This window comes from Calidris pugnax, unplaced genomic scaffold (genome assembly GCF_001431845.1).
Source record: "Calidris pugnax isolate Ruff unplaced genomic scaffold, ASM143184v1 scaffold138, whole genome shotgun sequence".
Taxonomy (NCBI): Eukaryota; Metazoa; Chordata; class Aves; order Charadriiformes; family Scolopacidae; genus Calidris; species Calidris pugnax.
In genome coordinates, this window is record NW_015090858.1 from 376132 (window position 1) to 394823 (window position 18692).

The 18692-nt window shown below is 64.6% G+C and overlaps 2 protein-coding genes across 2 annotated transcripts in view; both read right to left on the reverse strand.

The window, feature by feature from the left end:
• Positions 1–16371, reverse strand: part of LOC106889176 — a 24320-nt gene extending 7949 nt beyond the window's left edge. Inside the window, 30 exon segments of the mRNA XM_014943965.1 lie at positions 685–834; positions 1272–1418; positions 2357–2511; positions 2754–2939; positions 3204–3370; positions 3618–3778; positions 3935–4278; positions 4364–5051; positions 6667–6908; positions 7151–7336; positions 7601–7767; positions 8015–8175; positions 8332–8441; positions 8523–8675; positions 8761–9448; positions 9859–10056; positions 10457–10593; positions 10899–10983; positions 11362–11516; positions 11783–11903; positions 12105–12227; positions 12718–12866; positions 13193–13220; positions 13477–13563; positions 13742–13919; positions 14377–14570; positions 14971–15107; positions 15412–15496; positions 15875–16026; positions 16245–16371. Coding sequence (XP_014799451.1) covers positions 685–834; positions 1272–1418; positions 2357–2511; positions 2754–2939; positions 3204–3370; positions 3618–3778; positions 3935–4278; positions 4364–5051; positions 6667–6908; positions 7151–7336; positions 7601–7767; positions 8015–8175; positions 8332–8441; positions 8523–8675; positions 8761–9448; positions 9859–10056; positions 10457–10593; positions 10899–10983; positions 11362–11516; positions 11783–11903; positions 12105–12227; positions 12718–12866; positions 13193–13220; positions 13477–13563; positions 13742–13919; positions 14377–14570; positions 14971–15107; positions 15412–15496; positions 15875–16026; positions 16245–16371 — 5661 coding nt within the window.
• The window catches only part of LOC106889177, a 4638-nt gene continuing 2190 nt past the window's right edge, over positions 16245–18692 (reverse strand). Inside the window, exons 3-8 of the mRNA XM_014943966.1 lie at positions 18255–18432; positions 17990–18076; positions 17706–17733; positions 17231–17379; positions 16618–16740; positions 16245–16421 (exon numbers count right to left, since the gene is read on the reverse strand). Coding sequence (XP_014799452.1) covers positions 16374–16421; positions 16618–16740; positions 17231–17379; positions 17706–17733; positions 17990–18076; positions 18255–18432 — 613 coding nt within the window. The 3' untranslated portion in view covers positions 16245–16373. The remainder of the gene's footprint in view (positions 16422–16617; positions 16741–17230; positions 17380–17705; positions 17734–17989; positions 18077–18254; positions 18433–18692) is intronic.

An 18692-nucleotide genomic window follows, 5' to 3' on the forward strand; every position in this document is an offset into this window, starting at 1 on the left:
GAGCAGCCCGATCTCCTGTGGAGAAGCAGAAGGTCACGGGGACTGGCCATGGGGCTGCCCCATTCCTGTCCTGCCCCGCTGTAGCTGCCGCAGGGAAGCACAGGGGGGGGCTGCCATTACCCCCCCAGGACAAACCCTCTTGGTTGCCAGCACCACCGGGCAGTGTGGGCAGTGGGATGGCCACAAGCACACGCAGGCTCTGCAGCACGGCGGTTCCACAGAATCATAGAATTGCCTGGGTTGGAAGGGACCCTTCACATGGTACCTGCTCCAGCATGTTCTGTGGGATGGCCTGCAGCTCCGGGTCCGGGTGGTTCAGCAGAGCGGCACAGAACTTGGTGAAGCCCATGCTGCAGCCCTCCACCGCTCCCTAGGGCAGAGCAGCCTCAGGTCCCCGCGCCACAAAGGGGGCCCCTGTGCCATGATGGGTGCCCCTCCCACCACGCAGGGTCCCCCACCAGTCCCTCATGGCCCCCAGAAATCTCCTTGCAAAGGGGAAGGAGGAAGCGAGAAGAGGTGATGGTGTGGGGATGTGATGGGCTCTGGTGCTGGGATCCCAGCCGTGCCCCGTGGCCCCAGAGCAGACCCTGCCCCACTGAACACCCCTGAGAGCCCTCGGCTACTGGGATAGGGCTGGAGGGGTGGGCATGGGGCTGAGCCACCCCAGGTGGGACACGCTCTTACCCAGTGCCGGCACCGCAGCAGGATTTCCTGGAAGACCCTCGCGGCTGTCTGCAGGGTGGGGAGTGGCAGGAGGGACCCCCATCCGGTGGGCAGCGCTGGGGGGGCCAGCAGCAGCTCAGCCAGCCCCCCCAGGAGCAGCCCGATCTCCTGTGGAGAAGCAGAAGGTCACGGGGACCGGCCGTGGGGCTGCCCCATTCCTGTCCTGCCCCGCTGTCGCAGGGAAGCACAGGGGGGGCTGCCATTGCCCCCCTGGCACAGACCCTCTTGGTTGCCAGCACCACCGGGCAGTGTGGGCAGTGGGATGGCCACAAGCACACGCAGGCTCTGCAGCACGGCAGCCCACCACACAGGGGTCCCCCACCAGCCCCTCATGGCCCCCAGAAACCTCCTTGCAAAGGGGAAGGAGGAAGCGAGAAGAGGTGATGGTGTGGGGATGTGATGGGCTCTGGTGCTGGGATCCCAGCCGTGCCCCGTGGCCCCAGAGCAGACCCTGCCCCACTGAACACCCCTGAGAGCCCCCGGCTACCGGGACAGGGCTGGAGGGGTGGGCATGGGGCTGAGCCACCCCAGGTGGGACACGCTCTTACCCAGTGCCGGCACCGCAGCAGGATTTCCTGGAAGACCCTCGCGGCTGTCTGCAGGGTGGGGAGTGGCAGGAGGGACCCCCATCCGGTGGGCAGCGCTGGGGGGGCCAGCAGCAGCTCAGCCAGCCCCCCCAGGAGCAGCCCGATCTCCTGTGGAGAAGCAGAAGGTCACGGGGACCGGCCGTGGGGCTGCCCCATTCCTGTCCTGCCCCGCTGTCGCAGGGAAGCACAGGGGGGGCTGCCATTGCCCCCCTGGCACAGACCCTCTTGGTTGCCAGCACCACCGGGCAGTGTGGGCAGTGGGATGGCCACAAGCACACGCAGGCTCTGCAGCACGGCAGTTCCACAGAATCATAGAATTGCCTGGATTGGAAGGGACCCTTCAAATCATCCAACCATCAACCCAACACTGACAAAGCCACCACTGACCCACCTCCCTCAGCACCATGTCTGCCCAGCTTTTAGATACCTCCAGGGATGGTGACTCCACCATTTCCCTGGGCAACCTGGTCCAAGGCTTGATAACTCTTTCAGTGTCAAAATTGTTCCTAATCTCCAACCTGAACCTCCCCTGGGGCAACTTGAGGTCGTTTCCTCTTGTTCCATCACCTGTTCCTTGGGAGAAGAGACCAACTTCCCCTGGCTACACCCTCCTTTCAGGGAGTTGGAGGGAGCAAGAAGGTCTCCCAGGTTTCCCAGGGCAGAGAGGGCCTTTTTGCAGGCTGCCACTGGAGAGGAGGAGAAGGCAGGATGGGTGGCTATCAGAAAGGAGCCATGATGGGCTACAAGCTGGGGAGCCTGGCTCTGCCACAGCTGGGGTCTGTCAGTGCCTGGGACCCAGCTGGGCTACATCAGGGCAGGTGGGGAGGTGGCTGCTTTTGGGGAGGAGGGTGGTTGCATCCTCCCTGGCAGGGAGTGAGGATGTTCTGTGGCAGCTCTGAGGTAAGGGCAGAGATTCCCCATCATTAGTCCCCAGGGAGGGAGAATGCCCCGAGGGGAGCCGAGGAGCCCGGCTGCGGGGGTGAGCTGGGTGGTGGTTGCTGTGCTGGGGTGCCCCTGTCCCCGGTGCCATGGGGAGGGGTGCCTACCTTCACCGACACCCAGCAGCAGGTCAGGATCAGGCTGTGCTCCTCCGACAGCAGGACTGAGTCCTCCTCTTCCTCCTCCTCCTGCCCCCGGCCTTTCCCCAGCATGATGAGGGAGCCGATGGCGTTCCCCATGTCTGCAAACGATGGGGCCGCAGCTGCGGAAGGGAGAAGCCTGGTGTGAGCGGGGCGGTGTGGGGCAGAGGGAGGGGGATGTTGCTGGCGGGGTGGGGAGGACCCCCTGTTCAGAGCACACACAAATGACACTGTCTCCTGTCCCACAGTGTGTCCCAAAGCAAGTCCCTTCCCTGCAGGTTTGGAGGGCTGCCGGGTCCAGGAGAGCTGGGAGGGAGGTGTCGGTGCTTCCAGGGGCTGGTTCCCGGCCATGGGACACACTCACCTTGCTCATCGGTGCCGGGGCCTCGCTGGCTCTGCAGAGCGCCCAGAAGGAAGGAGGTGATGTCCTTGGTGGTGGTCACCAGGCGGGTGAGGAGCTCCTGCCAGCTCTGCGCCAGCTCTGCTGCCCGCATGGAGGCGGCCACCTCCGGCACCTGGAGCAGGCACCTCCGCAGGGCTGCGATGGCTCCTGCACAAACACCACCTCTGGTCACAGCCGGGGCTGGTGACACCCCATCCCTCCTCCCCGAGCCTGCAGCTGAGGCGGCTCACGGGCAGGGGAGCAAGCAGGGCCCCTACTGATGGGCACGCTGGGCAGGTGGAGCAGCAATATGGGGAAACTGAGGCAAGATTTGGCATCAGCACCGAGTTGTGGCCCCATTCCTGCCTGTACAATTCCTGCGTGCTCCCAGACTGGCCGTAGGAGCCACTAGCTGCCCGGCTGGGGACGTACCGTGCATCGGTGCGGTGGCTGCTGCCTGCAGCAGGTCCTGGCACGCCGCCGCGTACTGGGCTTGCAGCACGTGGAGAAGGTGCTGGGCGAAGCACAGCCCTCGGTTGGGCAACGTGGGGGCTGCTTCAGCCTCCAGGGCCAGGCTCTTCATGGTGCTGCTGTCCGACCTGGGGGCAGAGGTAAAGGCTGCTGCAAGGACGAGGGAGTTTTCTGCCCAAGTCGTGCTGTGCGGCTCCTTCCTACCCCAGATTGGGGTCCTGCGCCCCAACCCTACCCAGCTCCCCACTCCAAGGCTATTTCAAAGCCAAGCCCTCGCTGCCCTGAGATGTAAATGCAGCCTGTGGTGACACTCAGGGGCTGCTGACACGCTCTCGGGGGCTGCTGTGGGGAGGAGGAGGCTGGGGGGGCTCATACTTCTGCAGGATGGTCTTCATCAGCACGGCTCCAGCTTCAGCCTCCTGCACTCGCGGGCTGCCCAGGGCCTCCTGGGCCAGCTGGAAGAGAGCCAGGGCGATGGGCTCAGGGAACGTGGGGGGAAAGTAACGGACAAGAAGCTCCGAGGCCAAGTCTCTGATCTGCCAAAACAGGGGAGGTGGGAGGAATTGGTACAAAAGATGGGGGGGGAAGCAGCAGGGCAGAAGGGGGAGCCCATCGTGTGGGAAGCTCACCGTCCTTCCCCTCTGAGCCCACTCAGGGCCAAGGCAGGCTGCTTTACGACAATTAAGGCTCACCTCGTTAGTGCTGTCCTGCAAGCAGCTCAGCAGGGCCAACAAATTGGGCTGGGAGAAGAAGTCCCAGCAGCCGCTCCGCCTGGCGTAGCTCAGCAGCGTGGCCATGGTCCCTGCGGTGGGGACACGGGGCGGTGGGACAGGGACAGGGGAGAGCAGCCCTGCAGCCGAGGGGTGATGCTGCCCATACTCACGCGGGGGCTGGCCCTTCTTCCTCTCGGGGCTCCAGGTGTCCGTGCAGGTCTCCAGAACCGCGGCCAGGAGGAGCAGAGCCGTCTTCTTCCTCTGGTAGTTGGCGCCCGGGCTGAGCGAGGTGATGCTGAGCTGCAGCAGCCACTCCACGAATCCTGCAGGCAGAGATTGATGCCAGGCTGGGCACCTGTGTGTGAATCCCCTGGGACCAAGGTGGAGGTGCCGGGGTGGCCACCTCACCTACTGCCTGGGCCAGTTGCTCCGCTCCCTGGCTGGGCTGGGCTCCTTGGGCCACCTTCCCTCGCAGCTGGGCCAGCGAGCTGTCCCGCAGCCGCACCAGCGCCTTCCTCACCGCCGCCTGCAGCAGCTGCCGGAACGAGGAGGAGTCGCAGTTGAGGTTGAGGGGCAGGAACTCCCGCAGGAGCCGCATCTCGCTGCCCGAGAGGGGTCGGTTGGTGCTGGGGCTGCAGCAGAGGAGACCCAGCGCCGCCAGCCGCACGCCATCCTCCCGGGCGCCCAGGCAGCAGGAGAGACGCTCCAGCTCCTCGCCCCGCAGCGGCAGGGTCCCCGCCACGCTCTTCTGCGCCTTCAGCAGCGAGACCCACGCCCGGAGCGACGCCGTGTCCCGGGCGCTGAAGCGGGCGGCCAGCAGCGGGTGGGCAGCCGGGAGCTGCCGCAGGGTCCAGGCCAGGAGGTGGTTGGCGACATTGCTCTGCAGGATGGGCAGGGGGGAGCGGAGGGCCTGGGAGAGCAGGGGCAGCCAGGCCAGTGCCCACCGCTCTGCCAGGGCTGCCTCCGTGCCCCCCTGCCCCTCGGCACGCTGCTGCCGCACCAGGGCCTTGTAGACCTCGGTGGCGGCGGGACAGAGGTGGTTGGTGGAGAGGCAGCTCAGGAGGTGCTGCGGAAGGTCCGGGTAGGCGTCCAGCACCTGGGAAGAAGGCAGATGACCCTCAGTTCCCTGCCACGCTGAAGGTGGGGGACAGATCTGGGTGCAGACCACACTGCGGTCACCCGTGGCACTGAGCATCTCTGGTACCCCAAGCTGCTTTTGGCCAGATTATGGTGGGCATCAACTGGCAAAGCTCCCCTCCCCGCGGGCAGTCCCCAGGGCTGCATCCTTCCAGCTTCAGCTCTCTGCCCCACTGGGGACACCATCCCTTGGCTGGGAAAGGTGCCTGCATGGCTGAGCTGGGCAGGAGGTGACAGGCAGTGGACAGAGGCTGTGCCACCCCAGCAGTGGTGCCAGCCAGGACCGAGCCTTCCCTACCTGCTGGCTGCCCAGGTAGGGAACGACGGCACACAGGGGCACGTATCTGGCCTTGATTGGTTCCACAGAATCATAGAATTGCCTGGGTTGGAAGGGACCCTTCAAATCAGTTCCACAGAATCATAGAATTGCCTGGATTGGAAGGGACCCTTCAAATCATCCAACCATCAACCCAACACTGACAAAGCCACCACTGACCCACCTCCCTCAGCACCATGTCTGCCCAGCTTTTAGATACCTCCAGGGATGGTGACTCCACCATTTCCCTGGGCAACCTGGTCCAAGGCTTGATAACTCTTTCAGTGTCAAAATTGTTCCTAATCTCCAACCTGAACGGCAGGAGGGACCCCCATCCGGCAGGCAGCACTGGGGGGGCCAGCAGCAGCTCAGTCAGGCCCCCCAAGAGCAGCCCGATCTCCTGTGGAGAAGCAGAAGGTCACGGGGACCGGCCGTGGGGCTGCCCCATTCCTGTCCTGCCCCGCTGTAGCTGCCGCAGGGAAGCACAGGGGGGGGCTGCCATTACCCCCCCAGGACAAACCCTCTTGGTTGCCAGCACCACCGGGCAGTGTGGGCAGTGGGATGGCCACAAGCACACGCAGGCTCTGCAGCACGGCGGTTCCACAGAATCATAGAATTGCCTGGGTTGGAAGGGACCCTTCAAATCATCCAACCATCAACCCAACACTGACAAAGCCACCACTGACCCATGTCCCCCAGCACCATGTCTGCCTGGCTTTTAGATACCTCCAGGGATGGTGACTCCACCATTTCCCTGGGCAACCTGGTCCAAGGCTTGATAACTCTTTCAGTGTAAAAACTGTTCCTAATCTCCAATCTGAACCTCCCCTGGGGCAACTTGAGGCCGTTTCCTCTTGTCCCATCAGCTGTTCCTTGGGAGAAGAGACCGACCCCCCCTGGCTACACCCTCCTTTCAGGGAGTTGGAGAGAGCGAGAAGGTCTCCCAGGTTTCCCAGGGCAGAGAGGGCCTTTTTGCAGGCTGCCACTGGAGAGGAGGAGAAGGCAGGATGGGTGGCTATCAGAAAGGAGCCATGATGGGCTACAAGCTGGGGAGCCTGGCTCTGCCACAGCTGGGGTCTGTCAGTGCCTGGGACCCAGCTGGGCTACATCAGGGCAGGTGGGGAGGTGGCTGCTTTTGGGGAGGAGGGAGGTTGCATCCTCCCTGGCAGGGAGTGAGGATGTTCTGTGGCAGCTCTGAGGTAAGGGCAGAGATTCCCCATCATTAGTCCCCAGGGAGGGAGAATGCCCCGAGGGGAGCCGAGGAGCCCGGCTGCGGGGGTGAGCTGGGTGGTGGTTGCTGTGCTGGGGTGCCCCTGTCCCCGGTGCCATGGGGAGGGGTGCCTACCTTCACCGACACCCAGCAGCAGGTCAGGATCAGGCTGTGCTCCTCCGACAGCAGGACTGAGTCCTCCTCCTCCTCTTCCTCCTGCCCCCGGCCTTTCCCCAGCATGATGAGGGAGCCGATGGCGTTCCCCATGTCTGCAAACGATGGGGCCGCAGCTGCGGAAGGGAGAAGCCTGGTGTGAGCGGGGCGGTGTGGGGCAGAGGGAGGGGGATGTTGCTGGCGGGGTGGGGAGGACCCCCTGTTCAGAGCACACACAATTGACACTGTCTCCTGTCCCACAGTGTGTCCCAAAGCAAGTCCCTTCCCCGCAGGTTTGGAGGGCTGCTGGGTCCAGGAGAGCTGGGAGGGAGGTGTTGGTGCTTCCAGGGGCTGGTTCCCGGCCATGGGACACACTCACCTTGCTCATCGGTGCCGGGGCCTCGCTGGCTCTGCAGAGCGCCCAGAAGGAAGGAGGTGATGTCCTTGGTGGTGGTCACCAGGCGGGTGAGGAGCTCCTGCCAGCTCTGCGCCAGCTCTGCTGCCCGCATGGAGGCGGCCACCTCCGGCACCTGGAGCAGGCACCTCCGCAGGGCTGCGATGGCTCCTGCACAAACACCACCTCTGGTCACAGCCGGGGCTGGTGACACCCCATCCCTCCTCCCCGAGCCTGCAGCTGAGGCGGCTCACGGGCAGGGGAGCAAGCAGGGCCCCTACTGATGGGCACGCTGGGCAGGTGGAGCAGCAATATGGGGAAACTGAGGCAAGATTTGGCATCAGCACCGAGTTGTGGCCCCATTCCTGCCTGTACAATTCCTGCGTGCTCCCAGACTGGCCGTAGGAGCCACTAGCTGCCCGGCTGGGGACGTACCGTGCATCGGTGCGGTGGCTGCTGCCTGCAGCAGGTCCTGGCACGCCGCCGCGTACTGGGCTTGCAGCACGTGGAGAAGGTGCTGGGCGAAGCACAGCCCTCGGTTGGGCAACGTGGGGGCTGCTTCAGCCTCCAGGGCCAGGCTCTTCATGGTGCTGCTGTCCGACCTGGGGGCAGAGGTAAAGGCTGCTGCAAGGACGAGGGAGTTTTCTGCCCAAGTCGTGCTGTGCGGCTCCTTCCTACCCCAGATTGGGGTCCTGCGCCCCAACCCTACCCAGCTCCCCACTCCAAGGCTATTTCAAAGCCAAGCCCTCGCTGCCCTGAGATGTAAATGCAGCCTGTGGTGACACTCAGGGGCTGCTGACACGCTCTCAGGGGCTGCTGTGGGGAGGAGGAGGCTGGGGGGGCTCATACTTCTGCAGGATGGTCTTCATCAGCACGGCTCCAGCTTCAGCCTCCTGCACTCGCGGGCTGCCCAGGGCCTCCTGGGCCAGCTGGAAGAGAGCCAGGGCGATGGGCTCAGGGAACGTGGGGGGAAAGTAACGGACAAGAAGCTCCGAGGCCAAGTCTCTGATCTGCCAAAACAGGGGAGGTGGGAGGAATTGGTACAAAAGATGGGGGGGGAAGCAGCAGGGCAGAAGGGGGAGCCCATCGTGTGGGAAGCTCACCGTCCTTCCCCTCTGAGCCCACTCAGGGCCAAGGCAGGCTGCTTTACGACAATTAAGGCTCACCTCGTTAGTGCTGTCCTGCAAGCAGCTCAGCAGGGCCAACAAATTGGGCTGGGAGAAGAAGTCCCAGCAGCCGCTCTGCCTGGCGTAGCTCAGCAGCGTGGCCATGGTCCCTGCGGTGGGGACACGGGGCGGTGGGACAGGGACAGGGGAGAGCAGCCCTGCAGCCGAGGGGTGATGCAGCCCGTACTCACGTGGGGGCTGGCCCTTCTTCCTCTCGGGGCTCCAGGTGTCCGTGCAGGTCTCCAGAACCGCGGCCAGGAGGAGCAGAGCCGTCTTCTTCCTCTGGTAGTTGGCGCCCGGGCTGAGCGAGGTGATGCTGAGCTGCAGCAGCCACTCCACGAATCCTGCAGGCAGAGATTGATGCCAGGCTGGGCACCTGTGTGTGAATCCCCTGGGACCAAGGTGGAGGTGCCGGGGTGGCCACCTCACCTACTGCCTGGGCCAGTTGCTCCGCTCCCTGGCTGGGCTGGGCTCCTTGGGCCACCTTCCCTCGCAGCTGGGCCAGCGAGCTGTCCCGCAGCCGCACCAGCGCCTTCCTCACCGCCGCCTGCAGCAGCTGCCGGAACGAGGAGGAGTCGCAGTTGAGGTTGAGGGGCAGGAACTCCCGCAGGAGCCGCATCTCGCTGCCCGAGAGGGGTCGGTTGGTGCTGGGGCTGCAGCAGAGGAGACCCAGCGCCGCCAGCCGCACGCCGTCCTCCCGGGCGCCCAGGCAGCAGGAGAGACGCTCCAGCTCCTCGCCCCGCAGCGGCAGGGTCCCCGCCACGCTCTTCTGTGCCTTCAGCAGCGAGACCCACGCCCGGAGCGACGCCGTGTCCCGGGCGCTGAAGCGGGCAGCCAGCAGTGCGTGGGCAGCCGGGAGCTGCTGCAGAGTCCAGGCCAGGAGGTGGTTGGCGACATTGCTCTGCAGGATGGGCAGGGGGGAGCGGAGGGCCTGGGAGAGCAGGGGCAGCCAGGCCAGTGCCCACCGCTCTGCCAGGGCTGCCTCCGTGCCCCCCTGCCCCTCGGCACGCTGCTGCCGCACCAGGGCCTTGTAGACCTCGGTGGCGGTGGGACAGAGGTGGTTGGTGGAGAGGCAGCTCAGGAGGTGCTGCGGAAGGTCCGGGTAGGCGTCCAGCACCTGGGAAGAAGGCAGATGACCCTCAGCTCCCTGCCATGCTGAAGGGGGGGGGACAGATCTGGGTGCAGACCACACTGCGGTCACCCGTGGCACTGAGTTCCCTGCCACGCTGAAGGTGGGGGACAGATCTGGGTGCAGACCACACTGCGGTCACCCGTGGCACTGAGCATCTCTGGTACCCCAAGCTGCTTTTGGCCAGATTATGGTGGGCATCAACTGGCAAAGCTCCCCTCCCCGCGGGCAGTCCCCAGGGCTGCATCCTTCCAGCTTCAGCTCTCTGCCCCACTGGGGACACCATCCCTTGGCTGGGAAAGGTGCCTGCATGGCTGAGCTGGGCAGGAGGTGACAGGCAGTGGACAGAGGCTGTGCCACCCCAGCAGTGGTGCCAGCCAGGACCGAGCCTTCCCTACCTGCTGGCTGCCCAGGTAGGGAACGACGGCACACAGGGGCACGTATCTGGCCTTGATTTGCCACGGCATCGAGACCACCCTCTGCAGCATCTGTTGGTAGAGGGGTCTCTCCTGGTCCTGGAAGTGCTGGCACTCGAGGTGGTAGATCTCCAGGAGCAGTCGGAAGGAGGTGTGGATGAACTCGGACACCCCTTCCACCTGGGGGGAGAAGGAGGGCAAGCAGGAGGGGTTAGGGTGGGTTTCCCCTCCTGTCTCCCTGCAGCAGGAGAGACCCTTTGCTCTCCTGTGCCTGCGAGCTTTCAGCACTGTCTGGCAGCCACAGGGTTAGGAGCTGGGGATGGTGATGAGCCAGCAGATGGGGACAGGCTGGGATGCACTGGTGGGGAGGGTGAAGCACTGGGACGGGGGCCCTGCAGAGGCCAGGTGTGATGAGTGCCCCGGCCTCAGCAGCACGGGTGCAGGCAGCCACTGGGAAGGGGATGTGGTTGGTTGATGGAGCTGAAACGAGCAGCTCCAGGGTGCGTTACAGGCAGGGGAACAGCAGCCGAGGGCTGTTTCTGGCTGCTGTGACACGGACCTTCAGTACCCCCATCCTTACCGGGGTCTCGGCGTTGTCCCACAGCAGCTGGGTGAGCCGCTGGAGCAGCTCAGTGTCCTGTCCCAGGACGCGGGTCCCCGTCAGGCGCTGGAGGGCAGGCAGGCTGTCCCGCAGGCGCTGCAGCCACAGGGCACAGGCTGCCAAAGCAGAGAGCAGCCCTGCAGCCCTCACCCCACAACTTGCCCACAGCCGAGACAGCGAGGGGTGACGGGGGATCAGGGACCCCGTGTGTCAGGGGGACAGCGTCCCCATCAGGTACGCAAGAGCCTGTGAGGGTTAGTGCCCACCCGGCTGGAGCAGAAATTAATTGCCGTTTCCAAACTAGATCTACCAAGATCCAGATAAAGCATCTTCTCTGGGAGAAGATGAGGTGCTGCAGGGGCTCCAGGAGCACAGTGAACCTTCCAAACCTCCCTGCTGCGGTGGGGTCATTGTCTCCTACCTTGGAAGCAGTAGTAGTGGCAGTCCTTCTGCTCCTTGGTGAGGGCACACACTGTGGGAAGGACCACGTCCAGCAGCAGGCAGGCCTGGGGGAACACGGCGGCTCAGGGAGGAGAGCACTGCCTGCTTTTTCTGCTTCTACAGCAGTTTGGTCCCTGTCTGGAACCCCTCAGCTCTTGAGGACTCGGGACACATCAGAAACGGGCAGAGCTTTGCTTGTGCAGGGACTACTTTTGGCAGCTCCTGGCTTCTCATCTCCCCGGGAGATGGAAATCCCCCGTCAGGTGTCTTTGGAAAAGCAGGCTCCTGGCTGAGGCACCGTGCTCAGCAGGACACGTGGAGCTGCTGGTGTGGAGCGGTGCAGCCTGGCCACCTCCCTGGGGACCCACAGCCCATGCCAGTGGCTGCCAGCCCTGCCCAAGGGGCTCTCCCAATCCCTGGCTGGTGGGTTTGAGCTCTCCTACCCGGTGGGTGAAGCTCTCCAGCTGACAGCTGAGGATGTCGGTCTTGCAGCACGTCAGCAAACCCCTGGTGAGCACCAGCTTCTCCAGCCCATCTGGCTCCGGGACAGGGGGAACCTCCACCTCCAGCTCCCCAAACTTCAGCTGCCCTGCACCTGGTGGGAAACGACCTGTGTGAGGTGGCCAAAAGGTGGCAAACCCAAGTGCTGATCCCAGAGCCACCTGCCCTGCTCATCCCGGAGTGACCGTGGGAGGTGGCCGGTGGCAGCTGGGGCTCCCAGGCCCCAAGAGCAGGACACCACAGGGGAGTCCAGCTCACACCGCTGCTGGGTGGCACTGGTCGGTGTCCCCTGGCACCCAGACACACCTGTACCTGGTGTCCCCTTCTCCAGAGGCTGACCCTGGGTCGGGATGGAGCATGTTCCTCGGTGGGGGAGCTGGAAGAGGGCCAGGGTGGCGCTGGCCCCGCGCTGGGGCTGGGGGGCCGTGTTCACCAACATGCTCAGGGCTGTCCCCGCCAGCAGCCGCGTCTCCTTGTCTGGGGCCTGGACTCGCACGGGAGGCAAAGGCACAGCTCAAAGCACCATTTGAAAACCAAGACCCCATTTAACCCCAGCAGACATGGTCCCCGGACACCCCAAAGACTGGGGCTGCCTCTGCGGGCTCCCCTCGGGGAGGGGAATGGAGAAAGCACCCAGGAAGGATGCTCTGCTTCTTGGGACAGGCAGCCCCTTCCCTCTCCATACCTTCCCCCATGACACCTCCAGCAGCAGCCCCAGCAGGCTCTGCAGGGCTTTGCTCTTCCCCACCGTGCTCCACACCAGGGGGGCCACGTCCTTCGGCAGCGCCTGGAAGAGCTGGAGGCAGGCCTGGGGGAGAGGAGAGACGGGGGCTGCAGGGATGGCAGTCAGCGTCCCCCACCTCCGGAAAACCTCAGGGACGGGGTGGCCATTCAAAGTGGCTCTGTGTGTCACATCCCTCCTGGACAGTCCCACACAGTCCTTGCAGGGACTTCTCCTTCCCCTCTTAAAGGGTGGGTGTCAGGAGGATGGGGCCAGCCTTTTTTCAGCGGTGCCCAGGGACAGGACAAGAGGAAATGGGCACAAACTTGAACATAAGAAGTTCCCCTAAACATGAGGAGGAACTTCTTTCCTGTGAGGGTGGCAGAGCCCTGGAAGAGGCTGCCCAGGGAGGTGGTGGAGTCTCCTTCTCTGGAGACATTCAAACCCACCTGGACATGGTCCTGTGGGACCTGCTCTGGGTGGACCTGCTTTGGCAGGGGGTTGGACTGGATGATCTCCAGAGGTCCCTTCCAACCCCATGGGATTCTGTGATTCTGCTTTGAGATTTGGCTCTTACCTTGACAGCCAGGTAGCCCCACGTGCCGGCGGGAGGGGGCTGGCTCCGTAGCACCCAGCGCAAGGTGGTGGCCAGGCCCTGCAGCAGCGGGGCCAGGTTCTGCTGCCAGTGCTGCCGGCCCAGGCTGCTCTCCTCCATGAACATGCACACTGTGGGCAAGGGGACAGCATCAGCTCCTGTCACTGTGCCTGCAGCCAGCCCTGCTCCTGGTCACACTGAGGGCCACGCTGCCAGGAAGCGGGGTAAGAACGGGGCTGGGATGCAGGGGATGCTTTGGGGGATGCTTTGTCTGGTTTCTGGCCATCCCGGGCGGGTGGGCACAGCCACTGGGTGCTGCTGGGACCTCCTCAGAGACCCCACGGATCCGCCTGGTCCCTGCTCCCCCTCCCACCAGCGCAGAGGACCCGGTGTGGGTGGGCAGGAGGTGTCCCGAGGGCTGGGAGAAGCCTCCAGAGGGGCAGGAGCAGAGACTGACCTGACTGAAGGTCCCCAGGAGACAGCACCTGTGGGGGCAGAAGGACAGTTTGACCTGCGTGACAACACGCTGGGGCTCGGTGCCTCGGACAGGAGGGTCCTGCCTGCGCCAGAAACTGTCCCAGCGATGAGCAAAGGGCTGGTGTGACGGGCAGCCACGTGTCACCGGCTGCGAGCGAGGGCGAGCCCCCAGCACGGGGGGAAGAGAAGGGGCCCCTGTCACCAAGGGGCTCCAGCCAAGCCCCTGCGAAAGCTGGTGCCACCGCACACCTGGGGTGCTCTCACCTCTCCCGGCGGCACCAGGCCGGCCAGCAGCGCGCCCACCTCCCGGGACAGCAGGGCTTCCTTCCCCACCGCCAGCTGGGTCACCATCTGCCGAGAGACACCCCGAGTCAGCCCGGGCCCCCGAGAGATCCCAGCTGCAATACGCTTTTCGGGGAGCTCCACGGCATCACCGTGGTCCCCTCACCGGTAAGGACGTGCCACACCAGGGCTGTGCCACTCACGTTGGTGGCTGCCAGAGCTCTGAAGCCACGGTTGCTTTACAGACCTGTTCCAGTTTCTGGAAGGAGCTGGAGCTGCCGGTTGCCTCCATCTGGAAAGCCAGGACGCAGCGGAGCAGGGGCCGTGCCTCCGCCTCACCCAGCGCCCGCAGACCCTCGCTCAGCGCCCGCGACAGCCGGAGAGCCTCCTCCAGGTGCTTGTCTCTGCATCTCCTGGCAGTGCTCCTGGAACGGGACGGGGACAGCGGTGAGGACACCCCGGTGAGGACACCCCGGCTCGGCGGGGATTGGGGTGGGGGGTACCCCAGCTCGGTGGAGCTCAGGGTTAGGGTTCCCCAGGTCAATGTGGGTTGGAGGGGGGGTACCCCAGCTCGATTTGGATGGGGGTAGGGGTGCCCCAGCGTGGTAGGGGTTAGGGTTGGAGTGCCCCGGCTTGTGAGGGCTCTCTGCCGGCTGCAGCAGCATTGTCTGGCCAGGGGAGGGGCTGGCAAAGCTCCCCTCCCCACGGGCAGTCCCCAGGGGTGCATCCTTCCAGCTCCAGCTCTCTGCCCCACTAGGGACACCATCCCTTGGCTGGGAAAGGTGCCTGCATGGCTGAGATGGGCAGGAGGTGACCGGCAGTGGACAGAGACTGTGCCACCCCAGCAGTGGTGCCAGCCAGGACCGAGCCCTCCCTACCTGCTGGCTGCCCAGGTAGGGAACGACGGCACACAGGGGCACGTATCTGGCTTTGATTTGCCACGGCATGGAGACCACCCTCTGCAGCATCTGTTGGTAGAGGGGTCTCTCCTGGTCCTGGAAGTGCTGGCACTCGAGGTGGTAGATCTCCAGGAGCAGTCGGAAGGAGGTGTGGATGAACTCGGACACCCCTTCCACCTGGGGGGAGAAGGAGGGCAAGCAGGAGGGGTTAGGGTGGGTTTCCCCTCCTGTCTCCCTGCAGCAGGAGAGACCCTTTGCTCTCCTGTGCCTGCGAGCTTTCAGCACTGTCTGGCAGCCACAGGGTTAGGAGCTGGGGATGGTGATGAGCCAGCAGATGGGGACAGGCTGGGATGCACTGGTGGGGAGGGTGAAGCACTGGGACGGGGGCCCTGCAGAGGCCAGGTGTGATGAGTGCCCCGGCCTCAGCAGCACGGGTGCAGGCAGCCACTGGGAAGGGGATGTGGTTGGTTGATGGAGCTGAAACGAGCAGCTCCAGGGTGCGTTACAGGCAGGGGAACAGCAGCCGAGGGCTGTTTCTGGCTGCTGTGACACAGACCTTCAGTACCCCCATCCTTACCGGGGTCTCGGCGTTGTCCCACAGCAGCTGGGTGAGCCGCTGGAGCAGCTCGGTGTCCTGTCCCAGGACGCGGGTCCCCGTCAGGCGCTGGAGGGCAGGCAGGCTGTCCCGCAGGCGCTGCAGCCACAGGGCACAGGCTGCCAAAGCAGAGAGCAGCCCTGCAGCCCTCACCCCACAACTTGCCCACAGCCGAGACAGCGAGGGGTGACGGGGGATCAGGGACCCCGTGTGTCAGGGGGACAGCGTCCCCATCAGGTACGCAAGAGCCTGTGAGGGTTAGTGCCCACCCGGCTGGAGCAGAAATTAATTGCCGTTTCCAAACTAGATCTACCAAGATCCAGAAAAGCATCTTCTCTGGGAGAAGATGAGGTGCTGCAGGGGCTCCAGGAGCACAGTGAACCTTCCAAACCTCCCTGCCGCGGCGGGGTCGTTGTCTCCTACCTTGGAAGCAGTAGTAGTGGCAGTCCTTCTGCTCCTTGGTGAGGGCACACACCGTGGGAAGGACCACGTCCAGCAGCAGGCAGGCCTGGGGGAACACAGCGGCTCAGGGAGGAGAGCACTGCCTGCTTTTTCTGCTTCTACAGCAGTTTGGTCCCTGTCTGGAACCCCTCAGCTCTTGAGGACTCGGGACACATCAGAAACGGGCAGAGCTTTGCTTGTGCAGGGACTACTTTTGGCAGCTCCTGGCTTCTCATCTCCCCGGGAGATGGAAATCCCCCGTCAGGTGTCTTTGGAAAAGCAGGCTCCTGGCTGAGGCACCGTGCTCAGCAGGACACGTGGAGCTGCTGGTGTGGAGCGGTGCAGCCTGGCCACCTCCCTGGGGACCCACAGCCCATGCCAGTGGCTGCCAGCCCTGCCCAAGGGGCTCTCCCAATCCCTGGCTGGTGGGTTTGAGCTCTCCTACCCGGTGGGTGAAGCTCTCCAGCTGACAGCTGAGGATGTCGGTCTTGCAGCACGTCAGCAAACCCCTGGTGAGCACCAGCTTCTCCAGCCCATCTGGCTCCGGGACAGGGGGAACCTCCACCTCCAGCTCCCCAAACTTCAGCTGCCCTGCACCTGGTGGGAAACGACCTGTGTGAGGTGGCCAAAAGGTGGCAAACCCAAGTGCTGATCCCAGAGCCACCTGCCCTGCTCATCCCGGAGTGACCGTGGGAGGTGGCCGGTGGCAGCTGGGGCTCCCAGGCCCCAAGAGCAGGACACCACAGGGGAGTCCAGCTCACACCGCTGCTGGGTGGCACTGGTCGGTGTCCCCTGGCACCCAGACACACCTGTACCTGGTGTCCCCTTCTCCAGAGGCTGACCCTGGGTCGGGATGGAGCATGTTCCTCGGTGGGGGAGCTGGAAGAGGGCCAGGGCGGCGCTGGCCCCGCGCTGGGGCTGGGGGGCCGTGTTCACCAACATGCTCAGGGCTGTCCCCGCCAGCAGCCGCGTCTCCTTGTCTGGGGCCTGGACTTGCACGGGAGGCAAAGGCACAGCTCAAAGCACCATTTGAAAACCAAGACCCCATTTAACCCCAGCAGACATGGTCCCCGGACACCCCAAAGACTGGGGCTGCCTCTGCGGGCTCCCCTCGGGGAGGGGAATGGAGAAAGCACCCAGGAAGGATGCTCTGCTTCTTGGGACAGGCAGCCCCTTCCCTCTCCATACCTTCCCCCATGACACCTCCAGCAGCAGCCCCAGCAGGCTCTGCAGGGCTTTGCTCTTCCCCGCCGTGCTCCACACCAGGGGGGCCACGTCCTTCGGCAGCGCCTGGAAGAGCTGGAGGCAGGCCTGGGGGAGAGGAGAGACGGGGGCTGCAGGGATGGCAGTCAGCGTCCCCCACCTCCGGAAAACCTCAGGGACGGGGTGGCCATTCAAAGTGGCTCTGTGTGTCACATCCCTCCTGGACGGTCCCACACAGTCCTTGCAGGGACTTCTCCTTCCCCTCTTAAAGGGTGGGTGTCAGGAGGATGGGGCCAGCCTTTTTTCAGCGGTGCCCAGGGACAGGACAAGAGGAAATGGGCACAAACTTGAACATAAGAAGTTCCCCTAAACATGAGGAGGAACTTCTTTCCTGTGAGGGTGGCAGAGCCCTGGAAGAGGCTGCCCAGGGAGGTGGTGGAGTCTCCTTCTCTGGAGACATTCAAACCCACCTGGACATGGTCCTGTGGGACCTGCTCTGGGTGGACCTGCTTTGGCAGGGGGTTGGACTGGATGATCTCCAGAGGTCCCTTCCAACCCCATGGGATTCTGTGATTCTGCTTTGAGATTTGGCTCTTACCTTGACAGCCAGGTAGCCCCACGTGCCGGCGGGAGGGGGCTGGCTCCGTAGCACCCAGCGCAAGGTGGTGGCCAGGCCCTGCAGCAGCGGGGCCAGGTTCTGCTGCCAGTGCTGCCGGCCCAGGCTGCTCTCCTCCATGAACATGCACACTGTGGGCAAGGGGACAGCATCAGCTCCTGTCACTGTGCCTGCAGCCAGCCCTGCTCCTGGTCACACTGAGGGCCACGCTGCCAGGAAGCGGGGTAAGAACGGGGCTGGGATGCAGGGGATGCTTTGGGGGATGCTTTGTCTGGTTTCTGGCCATCCCGGGCGGGTGGGCACAGCCACTGGGTGCTGCTGGGACCTCCTCAGAGACCCCACGGATCCGCCTGGTCCCTGCTCCCCCTCCCACCAGCGCAGAGGACCCGGTGTGGGTGGGCAGGAGGTGTCCCGAGGGCTGGGAGAAGCCTCCAGAGGGGCAGGAGCAGAGACTGACCTGACTGAAGGTCCCCAGGAGACAGCACCTGTGGGGGCAGAAGGACAGTTTGACCTGCGTGACAACACGCTGGGGCTCGGTGCCTCGGACAGGAGGGTCCTGCCTGCGCCAGAAACTGTCCCAGCGATGAGCAAAGGGCTGGTGTGATGGGCAGCCACGTGTCACCGGCTGCGAGCGAGGGCGAGCCCCCAGCACGGGGGGAAGAGAAGGGGCCCCTGTCACCAAGGGGCTCCAGCCAAGCCCCTGCGAAAGCTGGTGCCACCGCACACCTGGGGTGCTCTCACCTCTCCCGGCGGCACCAGGCCGGCCAGCAGCGCGCCCACCTCCCGGGACAGCAGGGCTTCCTTCCCCACCGCCAGCTGGGTCACCATCTGCCGAGAGACACCCCGAGTCAGCCCGGGCCCCCGACAGATCCCAGCCATAATACGCTTTTTGGGGAGCTCCGTGGCATCACCGTGGCCTCCTCACTGGTAAGGACGCGCCGCACCGGGGCTGTGCCACTCACATTGGTGGCTGCCAGAGCTCTGAAGCCACGGTTGCCTTACGGACCTGTTCCAGTTTCTGGAAGGAGCTGGAGCTGCCGGTTGCCTCCATCTGGAAAGCCAGGACGCAGCGGAGCAGGGGCCGTGCCTCCGCCTCACCCAGCGCCCGCAGACCCTCGCTCAGCGCCCGCGACAGCCGGAGAGCCTCCTCCAGGTGCTTGTCCCTGCATCTCCTGGCAGTGCTCCTGGAACGGGATGGGGACAGCGGTGAGGACACCCCGGTGAGGACACCCCGGCTCGGCGGGGATTGGGGTGGGGGGTACCCCAGCTCGGTGGAGCTCAGGGTTAGGGTTCCCCAGGTCAATGTGGGTTGGAGGGGGGGTACCCCAGCTCGATTTGGATGGGGGTAGGGGTGCCCCAGCGTGGTAGGGGTTAGGGTTGGAGTGCCCCGGCTTGTGAGGGCTCTCTGCCGGCTGCAGCAGCATTGTCTGGCCAGGGGAGGGCG